Genomic DNA, 25,209 nt, shown 5'->3' on the forward strand with positions numbered 1-25,209 from the left:
GCGCTGGCGGGTCACTTGCGTGGCTGTGGTGGGAAGCTTCATTTCCCTGCCGTGTGAGTCTTTCCACAGGGTGACCTGATAGCTGGCGTTCCCCAGGGTGTGTGATCCATGAGCGAGCAAGGTTGAAGCCACAATGTCTATTGTTCTTGTTGGCTCTCCTTTATGCTGTCTCTTCTATCCATTTGCCTAGTTAACTTTGACTCTGTACTGGATATTTTAAAAATTATTTATTGAAATAATTTGAGGAATAAGATGATATCTTTTGCCAAAGGGGATTTTTGTGTGCTTGGGCCAGATAACCGTGTCACCAGGAATTTGATTTCAGAGTGTGAGATAATTTGGGTCACCCAGATGGCCTGAAGCCAGGATGCACCCTCTCCTAAGAGCGCCTTGGGGCTCTAGTTCACAGTGGGAGATAGTTTATGAGGAACGCTCCATGGCTGGTGGGCCCCAAACGAGTAGTTTCGCCTGCTAGCCATAAAAGTCTCTCAGAAACATAGTTCAACCTCTCAGGTATCTCTTCCAATTTAACAATTACCCCTGGGCAAAAATGGCCCCAAAAGTTGGGCTTATGTGTTTGGATTTCCTTCCCCTTCTGGAGGTTGGCCTGGTAATTTCTCAGTATCTTATTAGATGTCTTATGTTTAAAAAAAGAAAAAAGAATTAAAAAAAAAATTTTGTCCAGTTTTATCAGTTGTCTTTGGTTGATCTGAATTACTTAGTCTACTGTTACTAGAAGTGAAAATCCCCTCTCACGTTTTTCAAGAATATTTTTGTAAGATATAGAATTCTATGATGACAGTTTCTTTCAGTCTATGAAAGATGTTTTCCTATTGTCTTCTGGCTTAGGAGTTTTTGTTGAGAAGCCAGCTATCAATGTTCACTTCTTTGAAAGTAATATTTTATCCTTTCTGCTTATTTAAAATATATTCTCTTTGACTTCAATTTACTGTGGTCTAGCTGTGACATGTCTGAGTGTGGATTTATTGGATTTTCTTGAGTCTCTGGAGTGGTAACTTAGTTTTGGGAAATTCTTAGCCATTATCTTTTAAAAAAATACCTCTGTCTTACTCTTTCTTTACTTTCTGGATCTGAGTAGATAGGGGTTAGCCCATCTCATTCACTCTGACGTCCATGACTCCTCCTTTTCATATGTGTTTTTTCCCTCTCCTTTTTATCTTTGTGCTGCATTCTAGATTTTCTTTTCTGATATTCTGATTAATTTTTCTGCCGTGTATAATATGCTATTAAACCCATTCATTGAGTTTTAAATTTCAATTATTTTATATCTTATTTCTAAAAGTTGCATTTGGTTCTTTTTCAAATCTTTTTTTTTTTTAAATAGATTCTTCATTCTGCATGTAATTTCAAGCTTGCCTTTATTGAAATATTCCCCGTCTCAAAAAAAAAATATATTTTATTTTATTTTTTTATGATCTGTGTCTGTAATCCCAGGATTTGAAGCCTGATTCTACTTTGTCATTTCAGCTGATTTTTTTTTTTTCGTGGTACTTATTTCCTCGTAAGTAAGTTTAATTATTTTTTGACTGTGAACTATTCACTTTTTGTGAGAGCTGGTTTTTGGCTCCAAATTCTTAACGACATTTGCAAAGATGCAAATTTAACACTCTATTGTGTAGTTCTCAGAGGAAAAAGTATAAGTCACAGACATCACAGTTAATAAGAGGCAGAGTTTGGGTTAATGTCATAAAATTTTAGATTTAAATTTATTAGACTGATTACCCTGCTATGTATCAGGATCCACTGATAAAAATATATGTTTTTCTAGATATGTGATTTTATGATTTTTTTTTTCAGGGTTAGCAGAATGTTATATTGGAGATGCAGAACTTCTGATATACTACCAGAATCCAGTATTCAGTGTTGCTTTACAACAACAAATGAATATGTTTGTACAAAAATCAACTTTAAAATCCTTTTTAATACTAAAATCTTTTTTTACTGTATGATGAAAAGCACATTTTTGTCCCCCAAAATTCACTTGTAAAATTGGCCTATGTTTTATATGTTAACAAATGAGGAAGAAAACTTTTGTAAAGACCTTCTATAATGCCTGGAAAAGGCATAAGGATGCTAACCTTTCCTCTTTCCTGTGGGTCTGGGCGTTTCCTAATAGGCTATTTTATCTCTAATTTTGTTTTCATGGTTTATTTAAAAATGTTTTGGATATGTGGCAAAAGTATTGAGAAAAACTTTGAAGTATTTCCCTTCCCAGCTTTCTTAACATTTTAATATTGTTTTCTGTGAAGAAGGCAGTGTGATCCAGTTCACAGAACAGAGAGGGGAGATGGGATTTTGATGTGGTTGTCAGCCTTGGTTATTTTGCATTATCCATATGCCTTCATTGCTATAAAATAGATGAATAATGCTTGTATATGAGGTTCACATGGAGAGGCATTTGTATTTTGTTTTCTTCACTACTTTTTAGGTCAATGAAGTGTGAAATCTGAATCCAGACTGGTGAATAAAGCTCTGAAAAATGTTTGGGCTTGAATTCCACTGGTATCAGTAAACTGAAGGAGCCCTGGTGGCACAGTGATTAAGTGCTTGTCTGCTCACTGAAAGGTCGGTGGTTTGAGCTTACCAGCTGCTCTGCCGGAGAAAGATGTGGCAGTCTGCTTTCGTAAAGATTACAGCCTTGGAAACCCTATGTGGCAGCTCTACTCTGTCCTGTAGGATCACCATGAGTCGGAATTGACTCAATGGCAGCGGGTTTTGGATCAGTAAGCTACTGCTTGTTAGAAAAGTATATTCTGTAATTACCAAGCCATTGAGCATTTTAAATTAATTTTCACCAGAAAATAATATTCTAATTGTGCCACCAGCAAATGAACTTTGAAGGGAAACCCAATGATATACTAACCATCTTGGTGCTCCTCTCATAATGATTGTGATGAAATGGTACATTGAAAAGACAAACACCGTAAAAATCTATTCAATATCCAATCATTCTTCAAACGTTTCCTACATTTTCTGAAATAAATTAATTTGAGATGAAGAACATAATTTTTCTCTATTAAACAAAGTGTTGTAGCCTAATAATTACGTTTCAAACAAATAAATGTTCCATAAAGCCTAGAATTGACTACTTCTTTTGTGGAGAAAGCCATGTTGGCAACAAAATCTAGATCAGGCCATGGTGTATATGTTTTGGGGTGGGGGGGTCCCAAATAATTTGAGTTATAATAGAGATATTGTCCTGTCTAATTTATGAATTTGTTGCTGAGACACAATTCTTCTACATCTTGTCCTTGTTCTCCAATCTCCCCCACCACCCATTATGCCTTGGGGAATAAAGGGCAACAGGGAAAGGAGGAAAGCCAGAGGAGAGGCAGCTGTGGCAGAGAGAGGGGAGTGCTGGTCTCAGAGGTAGAAGATCTGGGTTGAACTGAATGTTGGCTTTTTTTTTTTTTTATTTGAGTGGCATTTAGCAAATTAAACAACCTCTCTGAGGCTTAGTTTCCTCATCAATAGAATGAAATTACTAATATCTACTGCACAGTATTCTTGTATTTTATTTGAGAGAGAAATAAAATACAAAAAAAAAAAAAAAACCCAAACCCACTGCTGTCGAGTCAATTCTGACTCATAGTGACCCTATAGGACAGAGTAGAACTGTCCCACAGGGTTTCCAAGGAGCGCCTGGTGGATTTGAACTGCTGACCTTTTAGTTAGCAGCTGTAGCACTTAACCACTACGCCACCAGGGTTTCCAAATAAAACACAGCATAGTAAAATGCCTAGTGCTGATTCTAACTGTTGGCTCTCTTTCTTTATTCTCTGGAGTAGCAAGAAATTGAAGTTGCACGTTAATTGTCTACCATCTGCTTCAAATACCGCTTCCAATTCCCGTACTCAAGCAAACCTAAGCCCAACCAGCTAACCTCCAAGAGCCTGGTTTAAAGATTCCCGTTCACTGAATCTTCAAGGAATTATTTGTTTCCTCTCTGTTCTATGTTCTTTGGAATGCAACATTGAAACAATAAATAGTATTTTGTGTTTTTGTGGGCACTTTTTATGCCTTAATTTTTCTGTTTTTATTTTTTGTTTACAGTTAACAAGTATAAAAATGACATGGCGGAGGCATCTGACCTCCTCTAGCTTCACAAGGAGGAGGGAGAATCAAGATATAACAGTCCAAGACTGATTCCTATAAGGTGGAGGTCAGACATGCCTCCCCTCTCTGCCATCTTTACCAATTCTGACACCAACTGTTCTTCCTACGGCACTCTCTCCCTCTCTGCTGAGTTTGATAATTCATTGCAATGGCCACACAGGACTCACAGACAATACTCATGATTATGGGGTTTATCAGGGAAGTAACAGGTTACAATTCAGATTCAGGAACACTCAGGATACAGTTCTTCCATCAGGACAACCTCGTCTCAGCTATGCCTGCAGGCAGGACTCTTCCTGGCCCTCGGCCTCTGCCCTGCTCAGGCAAGTGTTACAAGGCTCTTTTATCTCTGCTGATAAGCACCCCAAGGCACCCCACTCTGGCAGTAAGCATGATGTCCTTCTCCAGGGACTGGTCCCTCCTGATAACATGTCCAAAGTAAGTGAGATGAAGTCTTGCCATCCTTACTTCTAAGGAGTATTCTGGCTGTATGTCTTCCAAGACAGATTTTTCCATTCTTCTGGTGGTCCATGGTATATTCAGTATTCTTTGCCAACACTATAATTCAAAGGCGTCAGTTGTGTGGTCTTCCTTATTCATTGTCCAGCCTTTGCATGCACATGCGGCTGTTGAAAGCACCATGGCTTGGGTCAGGTGCACCTTAGTCCTTAAAGTGACATCTTTGCTTCTCAACACTTTAAAGAGGCCTTTTGCAGCAGATTTGCCCAGTGCAATCCATGATTTGATTTCTTGACTGCGGCTTCCATGGGGATCAATTGTGGAAAAAAAAAAAAAAAAAAAAAAAAAAAAAATGGCTAGAAGGGCTATATTAAGCAATTCATTGCACTGTAACAATTTTTTTCTTTTGGCAGATTAATGTTCATGATCAAATATAGAATTTGGGAATTTAGAACTAATTTATAATATCTGTTTGGAAAAAAATATGATGACTAGAAGATGCTTGTGAAGAATTAATGTAAGAGCCTAGAAACAGGTTGTGAATTGGAGACTCCAAATCTCCAAGATTTTAATTGGCTGCCAACATTTTATAATTGATAGAGTTCATATAATAATATAAAAAAATTATATAATAATATAGATTTTTTTCTATTGAAAAAAATTAGAGAGTTTGATTGTTCAAAAGGACTTGGTTTTGTTTGCCTGTATTTCTATGAGAAAACAATCCCCTGGAGCAATGAAGTACTGTTCATTTTAAACGGGGAAGTACTCACCCCCCTGTCACAGTCCCCACCACCCCATATTGCCACCCCTGGCAAGCTTTGTTTTTTACCTCTTTGACCTCTGCTGGCATCTGAGTTTGTGACTTTTGGCTCTATATTGAATACTTTTTTGAAATTCTTTTTCCTTCCATCTACCAACTCTAAGTCTATCCTTTGAATAATGCTAAAACCATTAAAAATGACAACAATCTCATATATGTATGTGTGTGTGTGTATATATATATATATATATATATATTTGGTAGAGTTGGTAGATGGAAGGAAAAAGAAATTCAATATATGTATGTCTGGAGCCCTGATGGGGTAGTGGTGAAGAGTTCAGCTGCTGACCAGAAGGTCAGCAGTTCGAATCCACCAGCTACTCCTTCGAAACCTTATGGGGCAGTCCTACTCTGTCCTATAGGGTCACTATGGATCAGAATTGACTCAACAGCAACGGGTTTGGTTTTGGTTATATACATATATATATATTTTGTGAATCAGGAGAAAATCTTAACATCAGATATAAATCTTAAGATATTATTTAAAACAGTTTTTTTTTTTTGTGTGAAGACTACAGAAAACTATCCAGAAGTCCCCAAGAATCAAGAATTGTGTTACTGGAACTCATAAGCCTTTCACGCTGTGAATCTTGTCCAGTTTACAGTTTTGGGAAAATGGGAACAGTGGTGAAACAGGAGGGAGTGATGAAGTTGAAAAGCAGCTGAACAAAGAGTCTGCGTGTCTGTTCTGACTTTGGCCAGCTGTGGGACATCTGATAAACTTATTGTGGTGGGCTTTTAGTGACTTGGTTAAAAAAGGAAGTTGAATTACATCATCTCTAAGGTCCCTCTATCGCTTCGATTAATACAGTTATATATATGAGGAAAAGCACTGTTGCCAAAGAGAGTTTTTCACTGGGCAATGCAAATGGCTCCCAGTGTGGATAGTTCCCCTTCAATGGCATTGCTGCTATGCATTGACTTGGATTCTAGCATTCACAGTGCTCTTCATTTTAGTTTTAAATTGCTGTGGGTTGGTATATCTTAACGCTGAAAGAAGTCATCCCTAAAGAGGCTCAAACTTTCTATCAAAATATTTATCTTCTAATTATGTTTCTTTTTCTTCATTTGCAGTTATTGTCACATAGTTCCCAGAAAACCTTCAAAGATAAGAAAACTCAAGGAAGTAAGTGTTCACTGCAAACTACTAAGGATGGGATAAATTAGACAATTTGGTGAAAATGTAAATGTCAGCATTGAATAATGAAGTTTTACAAAAACAACGTGTAGTAGAGAGTGCCTCTAAAGGCCTGTTGTTCTTGAGGTGAGAATTCACCATGTAAGCTTGTCATACTTGTCAAAGCACTTAAGTAACTAAGATGATGGAAGTTAGTAAAAATATTCTAAGACCATGGTTAGGGAGATAGTCATCTTTGAAAGGCAGGGCACAGTTATTCATTAAAACTTTTAACTTTTCCTTTGTTTTGGGGGATTTGGAAAGACAGTGTCAGGAAAAGTTATTTTAAGGTATGCAATGTTGAAGCTAATTATAATGCTAAATTTAAAGGTTTACCTCAAGTTCTCAATATTTTTGTGCTTGATAGACATTTGAAAGGTCTACATGATGGAACAGTCCATCATTCTGTGCCCATTACTTGAATCTTAGCAAAAATAACCACCTGAAGTGTGGTTAAAAAAGACCTGTTTTTTTTTTTTTTTTTTTAAGCAATAAAAGTCTTCAGGTTTTAAATGAAATAGCTTGTTGATATTTAGAATTTTACAGGATTTTAATTTTATTAAAAAAATTATTATTTTGTAGAGTGCTACAAAGATGAGATGTTTTGAGGGTATCTGCTTTTCTAAGTGGTAGTTTTGCTAATCTTGTTTCCTTGCCTTTAAAATGAAGTTGATAATCTGTACGTCAGAGGATTACCGTAAGGATTAAATTACATTATATATATTGTTTACAAAAATAATAAAGGTAAAGTATTAAATTGTAATCCATATATATATGAAAAATGTACCAAAAACCAAACCTGCTGCCGTCAAGTCGATTTAGAGTCATGGCGACTCTATAGGACAGACTAGAACTGCCCCACAAGGTTTCCAACGAGCAGTTCGAACAGCTCACCTTCTGGTTAGCAGCTGAGCTCTTCACCACTGCGCCACCAGCGCTAGATAAATATTGGTTCTCTTCCTTCACATTTTCAAAATGCTGAGCTGCTCTGTGTCTTCACATCGTCATCCCGCAGCCTAACCAAGGACAATTTAGTAACTTCAGTATTGATCAAAAACACCAGCACACAGAAGCTTTTAGCTACTTCCCTAGTGTCTTCACTTCTTGGCAGTAAAATAAATCAAGTAAAATTTATTAGTTACCCACCTTAAATTGGAATTTGCCAGGAGCAGGAAAGCAAGTTTCCACCTAGAAAGCAATTCTGGCAGTTGTTGAATTTCAGAGTTACCTTAATAAAGAGAGTGGGAAAGATACATGATTGTTCTTAACATCTAGCTAACTGAGCTACCCCTTTCCAATGAGGCTGGGAGTGAGAATTAGGCACTGATTTTGAAAATGAACGTTAGCCCTTGATAACTGTGCAAGTTGGGTTCTTGTTTGCCCTTTGCACATTTCAGTCACTTAAAAGTTGAGATATGATTATAAAGTAATATTTAGCATTATAGGTCTGGAAGGAAACTTCAGATTATCTTGTTAAATCTCAGCCCTTTCTAGTTGAGGAAGCTTTAATCCAGATAGATTAAGTGCCATGCCTAATGGCAGAAAAGACATCAGAGCCTCTTTATTTTTCTCCTAGGCATGGTTTGTTCTATTATGTCTCAGTGCCTCAATGATTTTTCTTTTAAACAAACGTATCAGAACGTAAAAACTTATATGAGCCTTGTCAGTCAATTAGACCCAAAATGTTAAATTTTATTTGAATTGGTAGGTATTCATGCATCTCAAATTTAGATAGAGGTGAGCTATTAAAATTTAAATGCATTATGAGTAAAAACAGTATCAACTATTTATTGTGCTCTTGCTATATATATTTCAGGCACCATGCTAAATGCTTTACGTTACCAACACCAGATGCCATTGAATCAATTCACGGCATCCCATGTGTGTCAGAGTAGAACTGTGGTTCATAGAGTTTCCTTTCTTTTCTTATTAGTTTTTATTGTGCTTTAAGTGAAAGTTTACAAATCAAGTCAGTCTCTCACACAAAAACTTATATACACCTTGCTACATACTCCCAGTTGCTCTCCCGCTAATGAGACAGCCCACTCCCTCCCTCCACTCTCTCTTTTCGTGTCCACTTTGCCAGCTTCTAATCCCCTCTACCCTCTCTCTCACCTCCCCTCTAGGGAGTATGTATGTGCCAACATAGTCTCAAGCATCCATCAGATCCAAGAAGCTCAGTCCTCACCAGCATCCCTCTCCAACCCATTGTCCAGTCCAATCCCCGCCTGAAGAGTTGGCTTTTGGAATGGTTCCTGTCCTGGGCCAACAGAAGGTCTGGGGGCCATGACCATCAGGGTCCTTCTAGTCTCAGTCAGACCATTAAGTCTGGTCTTTTTATGAGAATTTGGGGTCTGCATCCCACTGCTCTCCTGCTCCCTCAGGGGTTCTCTGTTGTGTTCCCTGTCAGGGCAGTCATCGGTTGTAGCCGGGCACCATCTAGCTCTTTCGGTCTCAGGCTGATGTAGTCTCTGGTTTATGTGGCCCTTTCTGTTTCTTGGGCTCCTAATTACCTTGTGTTCCTTGGTGTTCTTCATTCTCCTTTGATCCAGTTGGGTTGACACCAATTGATACATCTTGGATGGCCTCTTGGTAACATTTAAGACCCCAGACGCCACTCTCCAAAGTGGGATGCAGAATGTTTTCTTAATAGATTTTATTATGCCAATTGACTTAGATGTACCCTGAAACCATGGTCCCCAAACCCCTGCCCCTGCTATGCTGGCCTTTGAAGCATTCAGTTTATTCTGGAAATTTCCTTGCTTTTGGTTTAGTCCAGTTGTGCTGACCTTGCCTGTATTGTGTGTTGTCTTTCCCTTCACCTAAAGTAGTTCTTATCTACTAATTAGTGAATACCCCTCTCCCACCCTCTCTCCCTCCCCCCTCTTGTAACCATCAAAGAATATTTTCTTCTCTGTTTAAGCTATTTCTTGAGTTCTTATAATAATGGTCTTATATAATATTTGTCCTTTTGCAACTGACTAATTTCACTCAGCATAATGCCTTCCAGATTCCTCCATGTTATGAAATGTTTCACAGATTCATCACTGTTCTTTATCGATGCATAGTATTCCATTGTGTGAATATACCATAATTTATTTATCCATTCATCCGTTGATGGGCACCTTGGTTGCTTCCATCTTTTTGCTATTATAGACAGTGCTGCAATGAACATGGGTGTGCACATATCTGTTCGTGTAAAGGCTCTTATCTCTCTAGGATATATTCCAAGGAGTGGGATTGCTGGATCGTATGGTAGTTATATTTCTAGCTTTTTAAGGAAGCGCCAAATCAATTTCCAAAGTGGTTGTACCATTTTACATTCCCACCAGTGGTGTATAAGTGTTCCAGTCTCTCCACAGCCTCTCCAACATTTATTGCTTTGAGTTTTTTGGATTAATGCCAGCCTTCCTGGAGTGAGATGAAATCTCATTGTAGTTTTGATTTGGATTTCTCTAGTGGCTAATGATCGTGAGCATTTCCTCATGTATCTGTTAGCTACCTGAATGTCTTCTTTAGTGAAGTGTCTGTTCATATCTTTTGCCCATTTTTTAATTGGGCTATTTGTCTTTTTGTAGTTGAGTTTTTGCAGTATCGTGTAGATTTTAGAGATCAGACACTGATCGGAAATGTCATAACTAAAAACTTTTTCCCAGTCTGTAGGTAACCTTCTTACTCTTTTGGTGAAGTCTTTGGATGAGCATAGGTGTTCGATTTTTAGGAGTACCCAGTTGTCTAGTTTTTCTTCTACATTCTTTATAATGTTTTGTATACTGTTTATGCCATGTATTAGGGCTCCTAACGTTGTCCCTATTTTTTCTTCCATGATCTTTATCGTTTTAGATTTTATATTTAGGTGTTTGATCCATTTTGAGTTAGTTTACATGCATGGAGCGAGGTATGGGTCTTATTTCCTTTTTTTGTGGATGGATATCCAGTTATGTCAGCACCATTTGTTAAAAAGACTGTCTTTTCCCCATTTACCTGTTTTGGGGCCTTTGTCAAATATCAGCTGCTCATATGTGGATGGATGTATGTCTGGATTCTCAATTCTGTTCCATTGGTCTATGTATCTGTTGTACCAGTATCAGGCTGTTTTGACTGCTGTGGCAGTATAATAGGTTCTAAAATCAGGTAGAGTAAGGCCTCCCACTTTGTTCCTGTTTTTCAGTAATGCTTTACTTATCTGGGGCCTCGTTCCCTTCCATATGAAGCTGGTGATTTGTTTCTCCATCTCATTAAAGAATGTCATGGGAATTTGGATCGGAATTGCATTCAATGTATAGATTGTTTTTGGTAGAATAGACATTTTTGTAATGTTAAGTCTTCCTATCCATGAGCAAGGTATGTTTTTACACTTATTTAGGTTTCTTGCAGATATGTTTTGTAGTTTTCTTTGTATAAGTCTTTTACATCTCTGGTAAGATTTATTCCTAAGTATTTTATGTTCTTAGGGGCTACTGTAAATGGTATCGATTTGGTGATTCGCTCTTCGATGTTCTTTTTGTTGGTGTAGAGAAATCCAACTGATTTTTGTATGTTTATCTTGTATCCCGATACTCTGCTGGACTCTTCTATTAGTTTCAGTAGTTTTCTGGAGGATTCCTTAGGGCTTTCCGTGTAGAAGATCATGTCATTTGCAAATAGAGATAATTTTACTTCTTCCTTGCCAATCTGGATGCCATTTATTTCTTCATCTAGCCTAATTGCTCTGGCTAGGACCTCCAGCACAATGTTGAATAAGAGTGATGATAAAGGGCATCTTTGGTTCCTGATCTCAAGGGGAATGCTTTCAGGCTTTCTCCATTTAGGATGATGTTGGCTATTGGCTTTGTATAAATGTCCTTTATTATTTTGAGGAATTTTCCTTCTATTCCTATTTTGCTGAGAGTTTTTATCATGAATGAGTGTTGAACTTTGTCAAATGCCTTTTCCTCATCAATTGATAAAATCATGTGATTCTTGCCTTTTGTTTTATTTATGTGGTGGATTACATTAATTGTTTTTCTAATGTTGAACCATCCCTGCATACCTGATATGAATCCCACTTGGTCATGGTGAAGTATTTTTTTTTTTTTGATATATTGTTGAATTCTATTGGCTAGAATTTTTTGAGGATTTTTGCATCTAAGTTCATGAGGGATATAGGTCTGTAATTTTCTTTTCTTGTGATGTCTTTACCTGGTTTTGGTATCAGGGATATGCTGGCTTCATAGAATGAGTTTGGGAGTATTCCATCCTTTTCTATGCTCTGAAATACCTTTAATAGTAGTAGTGTTAACTCTTCTCTCAGAGTTTGGTGGAACTCTGCAGTGAAGCCATCCAGGCCGGAGCTTTTTTTTGTTGTTGTTGTTGGGAGTGTTTTGATTACCTTTTCAATCTCTTCTTTTGTTATAGGTCTATTTAGTTGTTCTACCTCTGTTTGTGTTAGTTTAGGTAGGTAGTGTGTTTCTAGGAATTCATCCATTTCTTCTAGGTTTTCAAATTTGTTAGAGTACAATTTTTCATAGTAATCTGACATGATTCTTTTAATTTCAGTTGGGTCTGTTGTAATATCGCCCATCTCATTTCTTATTTGGGTTATTTGCTTCCGCTCCTGTTTTTCTTTTTTCAGTTTGTCCAGTGGTTTATCAATTTGTCGTTTTTTTCCATAGAACCAGCTTTTGGTCTCGTTAATTCTTACAACTGTTTTTCTGTTTTCTATTTCATTTACTTCAGCTCTAATTTTTATTATTTGTTTTCTTCTGGTGCCAGAGGGTTTCTTTTGTTGCTCTCTATTTGTTCAAGTTATAGGGATAATTCTTTGATTTTGGCCCTTTCTTCTTTTTGTATGTGTGTATTTATTGATATAAATTGGCCTCTGAGCATTGCTTTCACTGTCTCCCAAAGGTTCTGATAGGAAGTGTTTTCATTCTCATTGGATTCTATGAATTTCTTTATTCCATCCTTAATGTCTTCTATAATCCAGTCTTTTTTGAGCAGGGTACTGTTCAGTTTCCAAGTGTTTGATTTCTTTTCCCTGCTTTTTCTGTTATTGATTTCCACTTGTATGGCCTTATGGTCAGAGAAGATGCTTTGTAATATTTCAATGTTTTGGATTCTGCTAAGGCTTGCTTTATGACCTAATGTGTGGTCTATTCTAGAGAATGTCCCATGTGCACTAGAAAAGAAAGTATACTTGGTTGCTGTTGGGTGGAGTGTTCTGTATATGTCTGTGAGGTCAAGTTGGTTGATTGTGGCATTTAGATCTTCCATCTTTATTGAGTTTCTTTCTGGATGTCCTGTCCTTCACCGAAACTGGTGTGTTGAAGTCTCTTATACTATTATTGTGGAGCTAGCTATCTCACTTTTCAATACTGATAGAGTTTGTTTTATGTATCTTGCAGCCCTGTCATTGGGTGCATAAATATTTAATATGGTTATATCTTCTTGGTATATTGTCCCTTTAATCATTATATAGTGTCCTTCCTTACCCTTTCTGATGGATTTAACTTTAAAGTCTATTTTGTCAGAAATTAATATTGCCACTCCTGCCCTTTTTTGATTGTTGTTTGCTTGATATATTTTTTTCCATCCTTTGAGTTTTAGTTTGTTTTTGTCTCTAAGTCTAAAGTGTGTCTCTTGTAGGCAGCATATAGATGGATCATATTTTTTAATCCTTTCTGCCACTCTCTGTCTCTTTGTTGGTGCATTTAGTCCATTTACATTCAGCGTAAATATGAATAAGTATGAATTTAGTGCTCATTTTGATGTCTTTTTTTTTGTGTTGTTGAGTTTCTGTTTCCCACTTAATTTTATGTGCTGAGTAGATAGTCTTTATATATTGTCCTTTCCTCTTATTCATTGTTGTTGATTTTGTTTCTGCTGAGTCTCTATTTTTTTTCTTGTATTTTATTTTGATGTGTAGGATAGTTTGTCCCCTTTGTGGTTACCTTATTACCCCTATTTTTCTAAATTTAAACCTAAATTTTATTTCTTTGTATCACCTTATCTTCCTCTCCATATGGAAGATCTATGACTGCATTTCTTAGTCCCTCTTTATTGTTTTAATGTTGTCTTCTTTTACGTAATAACATTGCTATTACCCTGTTTTGAGCATTTTTTTCTTATCTTGCTTTGTTTTTTTGATTTCCCTTTCTGGGTTAACTTCTGATTGCTCTGCCCAGTGTTCTAGTCTTGGGTTGATACCTGATATTATTGATTTTCTAACCAAAGAACTCCCTTTATTATTTCTCGTAGTTTTGTTTGGTTTTTATGAATTCTCTAAACTTCTGTTTATCTTGAAATGTCCTAATTTCACCTTTATATTTAAGAGACAGTTTTGCCCGATATATGATTCTTGGCTGGTAATTTTTTTCCTTTAGTTTTTTAAATAAGTCATCCCATTGCCTTCTTGCCTGCATGGTTTCTGCCGAGTAGTCCAAGCTTATTTTTATTGGCTCTCCTGTAGGTGACTTTCCGTTTTTCCCTAGCTGCTCTTAAAATTCTCTATCTTTGGTTTTGGCAAGTTTGATTATAATTTGTCTTGGTGATTTTCTTTTAACATATACCTTATGTGGAGTTCGATGAGCATCTTGGATAGATATTTCTCATCTTTCACGATATCAGGGAAGTTTTCTGCCAACAAATCTTCAACAATTGTCTCTGTATTTTCTGTTTTCCCTCCCTGTTCTGGTACTCCAATCACTCGTAGGTTATTTCTCTTGATAGAGTCCCACATGATTCTTAAGGTTTCTTCATTTTTTAAAAATTCTTTTATCTGATTGTTCTTCAAATATGTTAATGCCAAGTGATTTATCTTCAAGTTCAGAAATTCTGCCTTCCACTTGCTCAAATCTGCTCCTCTGGCTTTCTATTGAGTTGTCTAATTCTGTAATTTTATTGTTAATCTTCTGAATTTCTGATTGCTGTCTATGGAGTTTTCCAGCTTATTAAATTTTTCATTATGTTCCTGAATAATCTTTTTAATTTCTTCAGCTGCTTTATCTGTGTGTTTCCTGGCTTGTTCTGTGTATTGCCTCATTTCCTTCCTGATGTCTCGAAGGGTTCTGTATATTAATCTTTTGTATTCTGCCTCTGGTAATTCCAGGAGTGCACTTTCATCTAGAAGATCCCTGGATTCTTTGTTTTGAGAGCTTGTTGAGGCAATCATGGTCTGTTTCTTTCTGTGACTTGATATTGACTGTTGTCTCTGAGCCATTCATAAGTTATGAGTTTATTTTATGTTTGCTTACTATGTCATAGCTTCTTGCTTTGTTTTGTTTTGATATGCCCAAATGTGTTGCTTGAGTGAGCTAGCTTGATTTATTTTTGCCTTTGGAGCTCTGATGTCCTATCCCTGAATGGCTAGAGCTGTTATCAGGTATATCAGTCTAGGAGTCCATTCACTTTTCTTGTATGAATTCAGCTCAGGTGTCCAGGTAGCTGATCATCAAGTGTGTGGTACAGGCTCTGTCCTACAGTCTTAAAGGGGCAGGGGTGATTGGTGTAGGTACTGGTATCTGGTTGTAGCAGGGGGTCACACTCTGAACAAGGCAGAGGGCTGAGAATTGTCCCACATGTGTCTCTGAGGAAAGTGTGTCCCTGATCCCTATAGCATACAGGTGGGTGGGTTCTGCAGATGGACCATGGACACCCAATGTTTTTGTTGTAAGGGCTGGGAGGTACCAGTTATCACTGGACCCCTGTCACGGGTGGCTGGATGACCTGAGTGGAGATACCAGTCCTTAGGCCTCTGATGTGGGTAGGTGAGGACCCTGTTTAATAGGCAAAACGATGTCAAACATCAAACACCCACCTCCTTGCTGCACAGCTGAAATGGTTGGAGTCTGCCAACAAGGGCCTATTCTCCTGAAATAGGCCCGCACAGGTCCATGCAGAAGGGAAAAGTACTCAAAGTCCATGGACAGGAGCCACTTCTGCCCTGAGCTCCCCCAGTTAGTGGAGCTGGCAAATTATCTTTTCCTTGAATTGAAAATTTTTTGCTTCTCCAAGGCCAGGAGGATGGCTCTACGTGCTCACCAGGGTCTATCTCAGGCCCAGGTAATTCAGCTGCTGAAGCCACCTTGGGAGCGGGCGGGGGGGGGGTGGGCGGGGCACAGTAAGATATACGCAAGTGCTTAGCTTTTGCCGAGAGCGCCATTCTTCTCAGGCTCTGGAGGTGTCAGTAGGCTGTGTGGCTGGCTGCTTCTCCCTGAGGAAACTAGGACCAGCCCACCACTGCCGCCTGCTCTGGGGATCGTGCCTGAGGGCTTCCCGCGATTCAGGTCCGGTAACTCCTCTCCACTTCTGAACGGTCTCTTCCTTCCCCTGCCCCTCAGTTCGTTGTCTAAGCTTGCCTTTGATGCTCAGGGCTCCCAGCTTGTCACAAATATACTCGTTTCACTTGTGTTTTTGGGTCTTTGTTGTAAAGAGGGCTCGGCGGAAGCATCTATTCCGCCATCTTGGCTCTGCCTCCTCCATAGGGTTTTTAATGACTATTTTTTCAGAAGTAGATCCTAAGGCCTATCTTCTGAGGAGCTTCTGGTTGGACTTGAACCTCCAACCTTTCAGTTAGCAGCCCAGCGCCTTAACTGGTTGCACTACCCAGGGGCTGCAAATACTTTACATAGACCATCTCATTGAATTCTGAAAACCTTCTCAGATCATACCTGTAGATCTAATCACAATATAAAAGAGCATGAATCATTCAACCATTCCTCTACTGATGGACATTCAGGTTGCTCCCAGGTTTTTGAATTAAAAAAAAAAAATGCTATTAGAAAAATTAAGCAGAGTATACTACGTCAGCTTTTGCCAAGTCCAAAAATTCAATGTTTAAGTGTTTTACTAAATTATTTTGTGATATAGTAACACAGAGTAAAGTACCTATTGTTGTTGTTAGGTGTTGTCGAGTCGACTTTCAGCTCCTAGTGACCCCTGTGAAAGAATAGAACTGTCCCATAGGGTTTTCTAGATTGTAATCTTTAAGGGAGCAGATTGTCAGGTGTTTCTCCCTCAGAGCCACTGGGTGAGTTTTAACTGCCAACCTCTCAGTTAGCAGCTGAGTGCTTAACCACTGTACCATCAGGTTCCTCAAAACAAATGCGTTGCTGTTCAGTCAATTCCGACTTATAGTGACCCTATAGGACAGAGTAGAACTGCCACATAGGGTTTCCAAGCTGGTGAATTCAAACTGTGGACTTTTTGGTTAACAGCCAAGGTCTCAATCATTGCACCACCAGGGCTCCACCAGGTTTCTAAAAAAAAAAAAAATTTTTTTTCTAGGTATATGTAAATTATTTTTTCACAGAATTTCTGTTTTGGCCAAAATACATTAGTGGGAAAATTGAAGAAGTTTCTCCAGAGAACTTCATTTAGTATAGAAATTTACTTAAAATTAGTTACTACTAATACCTATTGCTGTCGAGTGCTTCCAACTCATAATGACCCTATAGGACAGAGTGGAACTGCTCCATAGGGTTTCCATTGCTGAAATCTTTAAGGAAGCAAGACTGCTACATCTTTCTCCTGCTGAACTGTAGGGTGGATTTGAATCACTGACCTTTAGGTTAGCAGCCAGGTGCTTAACCACTGTGGCACCAGAGTGCCTCTAAAATTAATTAGGATACCATAATATACACTTAATATAGCCATATAAATGTTTGGTAAGATACTTAAATATAATGAATTTGAAATTACATTTCATTAAATGGAGGGAAAAGGTAAATTAGATTTGAAACAGATGCTCATGGGATGTTGACTTCCAGCTACAGTGTCACATTGGTTTTAATGAGAAAAGTGTCCTTGGTCTTACTTTAATTCAAGGACTTCTACTGCTACATCGTAGAGGTTCTGGTTTATTATCTTAAATTGTATAAATCCAGGCAGAACTTAGGAGTACTCTCTAGTTCTTTTCTTTATACTTCTAGGAACAAATGTTGTTGTTGTTAGGTGCCATGCAGTTGGTTCCGACTCATAGTGACCCTGTGCACAACAGAATGAAACACTGCTCGGTCCTGCGTCATCCTCACAATTGTTGCTATGCATGAGTCCATTGTTGCAGCCACTGTGTCAATCCATCTCCTTGAAAGTCTCCCTGTTTTTTGCTGACTCTCTACTTTAGCAAGCATGATGTCCTTCTCCAGGGACTGATCCCTCCTGGTAACATGTGTAAAGTGTGTGAGATGAAGTCTTGCCATCCTTGCTTCTAAGGAGCATTCTGGTTGTACTTCTTCCAAGACAGATTTGTTTGTTCTTTTGGCAGTCCGTGGTGTATACACACACACACACACACACACACACACACATATATATATATAGAGAGAGAGAGGTTAGGAACAAATGAGTCCCCCTTAAATATATTTTTCTCTGAGAGCTGTGTTCTGATTCTGCCCTTTCGGGGAGTCTATCCTGAAATATTCTTTGTCAACACCACAGTTCAAATGCATCAATTATTCTCCTGTCTTCCTTTTTCCCTCTCCAGCTTTCGTATACTTACAAGGTGACTGAAAAGACCATGGCTTTGGTCAGGCACACCTTAGTCATCAAAGTGACATCTTTGCTTTTTAAACCTTTAAAGGAGTCTTTTGCTGAAAATACATCATTTGATTCTTGACTGCTGTTTCCATGGACGTTGATTGTTGATCCAAGTAGAATGAAATCATTGACAACTTCGATTTCTTTCTCATTTATCATGATGTTGCTCATTAGTCTAGTTGTGAGGATTTTTGTTTTTTTCAAGTTCAGGTGTAATCTGTACCAAAGGCTGTAGTCTTCATCCTTATCTTTAGTGCTTCAAAGTGTCTTCATTAACAGGTTGTTAATGAGCCTTCCTGTAATCCTGATGCCTTGTTTTTCTTCATATAGTTCAGTTTCTCAGATTATTTGTTTAATAAACAGATTGAATAAGTAAGGTGAGAGGTTACAACTCTGCCACACACCTTTCTCAATTTTAAACTATTCAGAATTGAACCACACAGTATCCATCCCTTTGTTCTGTTAGAACAACTGCCTCTTGATCCGTGTACTGGTTCCACATGAGCACAATGAAATGTTTTGGAATTCCCATTCTTTATAATGTTATCCATAATTTGTTATAATCTACACAGTTGAATGTTTTTGCATAGTTGGGAAAACACAGGTGAACATCTTTCCGGAGTTCTCTGCTTTCGGCCAACAGCCGTCTGACATCAGCAATGATATCTTTGTTCCATGCTCTCTTCTGAATCTGGCTTAAAATTCTGAAAGTTCCCTGTCAATATGTGGCTACAGTAGTTTTTCAATTATTGATGAATTGGAACTGTGGTGTTCAAAAAAAAAATATTTAATACACCGTGCACTGCCAGAAGAATGAACCAATCCATCTTAGAGAGAAATGCAATCAGGATGCTCCTTAGAAATGACGACTGTGAGACTTCTCTTTCTGGTTTATTAAGGTGGAAGGTTAGGTTATTGATTTGAAACCTTTCTTCTTTTCTAATATAAGAATTTAGTCCTATAAATGTCCTCCTAAATACTGGAATCCTTGATTAGTGACCTCTCACAGATTTTGAAATGTGGTGTTTCAGTTTTCATTCAGTTCAAAATACTTTCTAACTTAAAAAATTAAAAAAAAAAATCTATTAATTATTTTGAAGTGTGTTATTTAGTTTTCAAATATTTGGAGATTTTCCAGATAATCTGTTGTAATGTAATATAATGTAATCGTGGTGAAAAAACATATTTTGCATGAGTTGAATCCACTTAAATTTATTGAGACTTGTCTTATGGCCTAAAATATAACGTGTGCAGTGGAAAAGAATGAATGTTCTCCTGTTGTTAGGTGGAATATCAAGTTGCTTGATAGCATTATTTGGATCTTCTATATCCTTTCCATTTACCTTTTCTATCAATTATTTGGAGAAGGCTATTGAAATCTCTGACTATAATTGTGGATTCATCTGTTTTTCTTTGCAGTTCTGTCAGTTTTTGCTTCATATATCTTGACGCTCTGCTATTAGGTGGGTAAAAATTTATAATCATGATGTCCACTTGATTAATTGACCCTTTTATCATTATGAAATGAGCTTTTATTTCTGGTAATATTTTTTTACTCTGAAATCTATTTTGATCTCAATAGAGTTCCAGCTTTTCTTTGACTAGTGTTAGTATGGTGTGTCTTTTAATCTATTTGTTTCATTACATTTAAAATGGTTTCTTATAGGCAGCATGTAGATGAGTCTTCCTTTTTAATCCATTCTGACAGTCTACCTTTTATATGAGGTATTAGGCCATTTATATTTAATGTGATTATTGATATTGTTTGGCTTGATTTTATCATCTTGATACTTGTTTTCTATTCATTTGTTTCTTGTTTCCCTTCTCTTTTTTCTGCCTTCTTTGGCTTAACCAAATTTTTTTATAATTCCTTTTTATCTCCTTTGTTGAGTTGTTAGCTATAAACCCTCTGTTTTGTTATTTTAGTGGTTTGTGATATATATCTTTAACTTTGCAGGGCACATGCATTCTATTTTGCACATTTTTGTTTTTTTAAACCCCCTTAGTAATGTAAAAAACATTCTTAACTCATGCGCCACATAAAAAAAGAAAAAGGCCAAATTTGGCCCATTGGCCATTGCTTGCCAATCCTGACGTACACAAAGGAATGAGGAGCACTGTAAATGGTAACTACGTGGTTGACTGCAGGTAAATATTTTTCTCTTATTATTTAAATCCTTTTAGAAATAATTGACTGCTTAAGGAAAAATTATAACAATGTATTCTAAGGCTAGTAAGATACGTAAAAGTAGAATGTATAAAAAAGCACAGAGGTTGGTAGTAGAGAAACTGAAGTATACTGTTTAAGGTAGAGTAGGGGAATGAGAGGAGCCCTGGTAGTGTAGTGGTTAAGTGGTACAGTGGTTAACCAAAAGGTTGGCAGTTTGAATACAACAGCCACTCCTTGGAAACTCTGTGGGGCAGTTCTACTCTGTCCTAGTTCTACTCATAGGGTCACTATGAGTCAGAATTGACTGGACAAAAGCCATGGGTTTGGTTTTTGGTTTTGTAGGGGTACGAGTATTTGGAAGTCTGCTCTTATAATTTAAATGATCCTCTTGGGTCGTGCTTAGTCTTTTGGAATAAGAATGCATCTCTCTAATCCTGCCTCCTTCTCTCCAGCTTCTTTGAGGTTGGCATTGCAGTGTGTGTGTGTTTGGGGGGTGCTGTGAGGGAGTGGAGCTTGCTCCACTTGGTGGTCTACAGGGAAAGTTGAGGCTCTTGGGGTATACCATCCTCTGACTCCTTGGGTCTGTGGGCATTGTTTTTTAAGCATTTGGGCATTGCGTGCCCTGTTGTTGTGTGGGGCTGCCTTAGGTGTCTGGCGTAACTGTAGTGTGGTTTCTCTGGCCTTGGGAGCCCTGTTTGACTCAGTCTCACTTTGTCTCTCTGATTTGGGGCCTTCACCCTGGAGCCTTTGCCTTCTCCACAGCAACCGTCTGTGGAGATATTTCCAGCCAGGTTCTCAGCTGCTCCAGCCTGGTCTACACCCCAGTCCAAAAGGAGGGGGCACTTCAGGACATCTTTGGTCCCATTTACGCTCACTGGATCTGAGAGCAGTTGGGGAAAACTAAACTTCAGGGCCTCCCTGTCTGTGCCTAGCCACTCCAGAATGCCAAGTTCACTTTGATATGGCTGGCCCAGGTTGGTGTCAGGAAAATCTGAGAGGCATTTTTCACTATGGTGCTAATCAGGCAATGGGGCAAAAGTGTCTCTTCCTTTGGGCTCTTCCAACAGGTCTCACCATCTGCTTCAGTCAAGGACCAGAAAGGGAATAAGGATTTATATGACTGACTGACTGACTGGGCTAAAAAGGGTGGTCTCTCCCCTCCATCATATCATTCCTCCTTGCCTCCGTTTTTATGGGAGAAGTTCGTTTACTACACTCTGAGAATCTGTGCTTCTGTTTCTTCACCTGTGAAACAGGGATTATAATAGTACTTGTCCCACAGGATTGTAAAGAGCTCAGTGAGTGATAGATAACTGTTTGCTAACTAAACTGTCTAGTTCTGCTCTGACAAGCCATTTGTGTTGCTAAAGGTCACATACTAGCCCTTTGATGTCTTGGAGCAATAAACCACATGGCTCTGTCTCAGAAGGGGGAAAGCTGCAAAGAAGAGATATGGTATTATGAGGAAATTAAAATTGTATTGGTTTGAACTTAAAAAAATTATTCCGATTACACCTGGTAATTGGGCAAGGTTGTGCAAAGGGCATTTAAGGTAAGGGAATAATATGAAAAATACACAGTATTTTGGGCACCGTGAATGGTATGGTTTGAGGGGGAATTGCCACATTAGGCTGTATGGTGAAGAAAGTTTGGGGAAGAAGGTAGAGCCAGATATTCAAGAAAGTGTACTGCAGGAAGATGGGGGAAGGCAGGAAAGCTGGGAGTGGACAGAGCTGAGTATGTAACTCCAGTGTTGGTTGGCCATGGGTACTGTTGCGTGGGGATGTATGCTTCTCTTCACTGTCTCCCCTTTCTTTTTAAGATCTCCTTTTCATCCAGCTACTCCCAATTGCCTCCCTCCCCCCCCCCCGCCCAGGCTCAGGTCTTCATGGATGATCTCTGCTGCTGTGTTAATGGGAGAGGCTTAACTTCCTTTCCCTGCCATGTGACGTATTTGCATTTTTGTCACAGACTTTTTGGAGACAATGTCTTCATCCAAAGGGTGACTGTCTTAGTCATCTAGTGCTGCTATAACGGAAATACCACAAATGGATGGCTTTAACAAAAAGAAGTTTATTTTCTCACAGTCCAGTAGGCTAGAAGTCCAAATTCAGGGAGCCAGTTTCAGGGGAAGGCTTTCTCTGTCAGCTCTGGAGGAAGGTCCTTGTGATGCATCAGTCTTCCCTTGGTCCGGGAACATCTCAGCTCAGGAACCTCAGGTCCTGCTTTCTTGGTGGTATGAGGTTCCCCATTTTCTGCTAACTTCCCTTTGCTTTTATCTCTTGAGAGATAAAAGGTGGTACAGACCACACCCCGGGGAAACTCCCTGTACTTTGGACCTGGTAAGGGTGTTACAATCCCACCCTAATCCTTTTTAACATAAAATTATAATCACAAAACGGAGGAAAACCTCAGAATACTGGGAATCATGGCCTAACCGAGTTAATACACATATTTTTGGGGGACATAATTCAATCCATGACAGCCACCAATAGTGGAGTTTTCAGTTTCCATGTCAGGCTGATGGGAAAGATACTTTTGGATGGGCAGACTTTTGGCCCATATCAGATCACCCAATGTCTTCTTAGCCCTGTTGCTTCATTCCCTCTCATCTACCTCACTGCTCTTTGTAGATCTGGCTTCCTTTTCCTAGACTGGTCATAGAAGCTGTTATCCATAACTCTTCCTCCTCCATAAGTTAATGCTTAGCAATAGTTTCACTATTCTCTTTTAACTGGATAATCAAACTACCCAGGCAGATAGGATCAATTAACTTTGGCAAAATTTATACTGATTAAAACTGTACTCCCTTTACCTCTTCTACCCTTGTTTTTCTTAATTTGTCAACCCAATAGTCTTAATCTCCCTTTTTTCTTCCATTTCTATGATGTTTTTCATACTGGCTATCAAATTTTTATCATTAGAGATTGTGCAGATAATGTGAGTGATTAGCACCAGGCCAATAGAAGTGGTTAGTGTCGTTAGTAACTATTTTCTTTTTACAAAAGGAATAATGAAGGATGTCCTTTGAGTGTTGACCTCACTCCAAGAATACTTGCTGGTTGATTACTTGGTTTGGATATGTGTGTTCCCCACTATATGAGAGAGAAGCTTAAGGTTGCTGGGGTGGTGAGGAGGAGGAGAGGGAGAGAGGGTGAGAAACTTAAGTACAAGGAGCCATTAGGATTTCAAAATACTTTGGAGAAGAAGGTAAAGCATCTTTCAATATGAAGAAATAAACTACAAAAAAAAAATGGGGTTTGAAATATTAAAATTTGAATTGCAATTGCAGTTCAGGAAGAGCAACGAAGTGGGAAACACACTTGTCCAGGCATCAACAGCTCTTGGTTTTAGCTGACTTTGGTACTTTGTTGCTCATTGCAGCAAGTTACTACTTGCCAAGGCTCAGTTTTCTCATCAGAAGCGTGGGAAGCTTGGTCCAGATGATCCAAAGCTTCTCTAGCTCTGATAGCTGCAGGGCAAGCGCGTGCTGTCTGTCTCTTCCCTAACTTTGCAGAGGAGAAAAAAACCATAACTGTTAGACTCATGACAGCCTTTTCTAAAATACATGAAATCAGCTAAGTGAACTACAAGACCCCAGTCATGATCATGGTTCTTTTTTTTTACATAAAATAATTGGAAACATTTCCAAAAGACTGAAAATAAAAACTCATTTTTGGCATAAGAGCTGTGTTATAGCCACACTTGCATGTTCATCCCAGGAGCCCGTAAGGCAGCATAAAACCATTGGCAGGCGTTCAGAGCTTGCCCAGACTGCTACATTTCTACAGGTGATGGTGCACAGGTGGGTGAACGGTGGTTTCTGATCTGCCCTTTTCTCATTCCTTACCTCACTGCTTCAGAACGCCTAAATTATTAAGACTCTCAGAAAGACATTTTTTTGGGAGAGAGTAAAGTATCAGAGAATGAGAATTGGAAGTGACCTTGGAGGTGACCCAGGGCAATCTCTTAGCTTTTATGAAGAAAACAAGAAAGATAAAAATTGTTGCACTTTCTTAAGGGGTTTTGTGCTCTCTTGGGAACTGCACATCTCCTTTGGGATTTATCTTTTTAGATGCTTAGGTTAAACATCTCCTGTTGTTTAGCAAGACCATTCTCTTCTAATTTACCTTGCATGGCACTGACCATACAAGAACATGATAAGCTCTATTGGCTTATTTTGAGACTCTCCCCTAGATGTAGTTACGTGAGGAGGTCTTTGTTGATTCCAAATTCTCTTGAGTCTTTTTTGTTTAATTATTTGCATGGAAAAGGCTGTGAGAATGTTCACTGCGGTTAGTTGGAGCAGCTTGAGGTAGAAAGAGCAAGAACTTTGGAGCTTTAGACCACCAGCACCATTACTACCACCAGTTATTCCCCTTTGAGCTCTTAATTTATTTCAGGCATCTTGCCAAGCACTTTACATGCATCGTCTAATTTTGTGTTACTCATATTGAAAGCAGAGACCTTATGAGGTATTGTACTTCTATTATCTGCTTTGTACGCATGAAGAAACAGAGGTTTAGGGAAGTTGAACAACTTGATCAAGATTACACAGCTAGTAAGACGAAAAGCCAGTTCTGTAAAAAAAAAATAATCATGGCTAATTCAAAATGCTGGTGTAGTTTTGAGCCCTCCTTTTGCTAACAACTGTAATATTTTTTGATGACTTACCATAAGTCAGCATGTTACTAGCTATGTGTTCTTGGGTGGATTACTTAATGCCCTGAATCTTTGTTATTTGGCTATTTTGCATGGTTATTTTGAGGATTAGATATTACTGTATGTGAAGAGTCTAGCACAGTGCCTCATACATAGTAGGCATTCAATAAGTGATGGTTGCCAAGGGGAAATAAACCTATGGTAATCTCAAGTGTTTTCAGTTATTGTTTTAGATTTGGTTTAATTATCTTGGGCTCTTAGTTA

General features: G+C 38.4%; 1 protein-coding gene across 1 annotated transcript in view; it reads left to right on the forward strand.

The window, feature by feature from the left end:
• DCDC2C (doublecortin domain containing 2C) overlaps positions 1–25,209 on the forward strand; it is a 74,327-nt gene that overhangs the window by 3,500 nt on the left and 45,618 nt on the right. Inside the window, exon 2 of the mRNA XM_023550405.2 lies at positions 6,494–6,545. Coding sequence (XP_023406173.1) covers positions 6,494–6,545 — 52 coding nt within the window. The remainder of the gene's footprint in view (positions 1–6,493; positions 6,546–25,209) is intronic.

The sequence above is a fragment of the Loxodonta africana genome, chromosome 12, assembly GCF_030014295.1.
Source record: "Loxodonta africana isolate mLoxAfr1 chromosome 12, mLoxAfr1.hap2, whole genome shotgun sequence".
Taxonomy (NCBI): domain Eukaryota; kingdom Metazoa; phylum Chordata; class Mammalia; order Proboscidea; family Elephantidae; genus Loxodonta; species Loxodonta africana.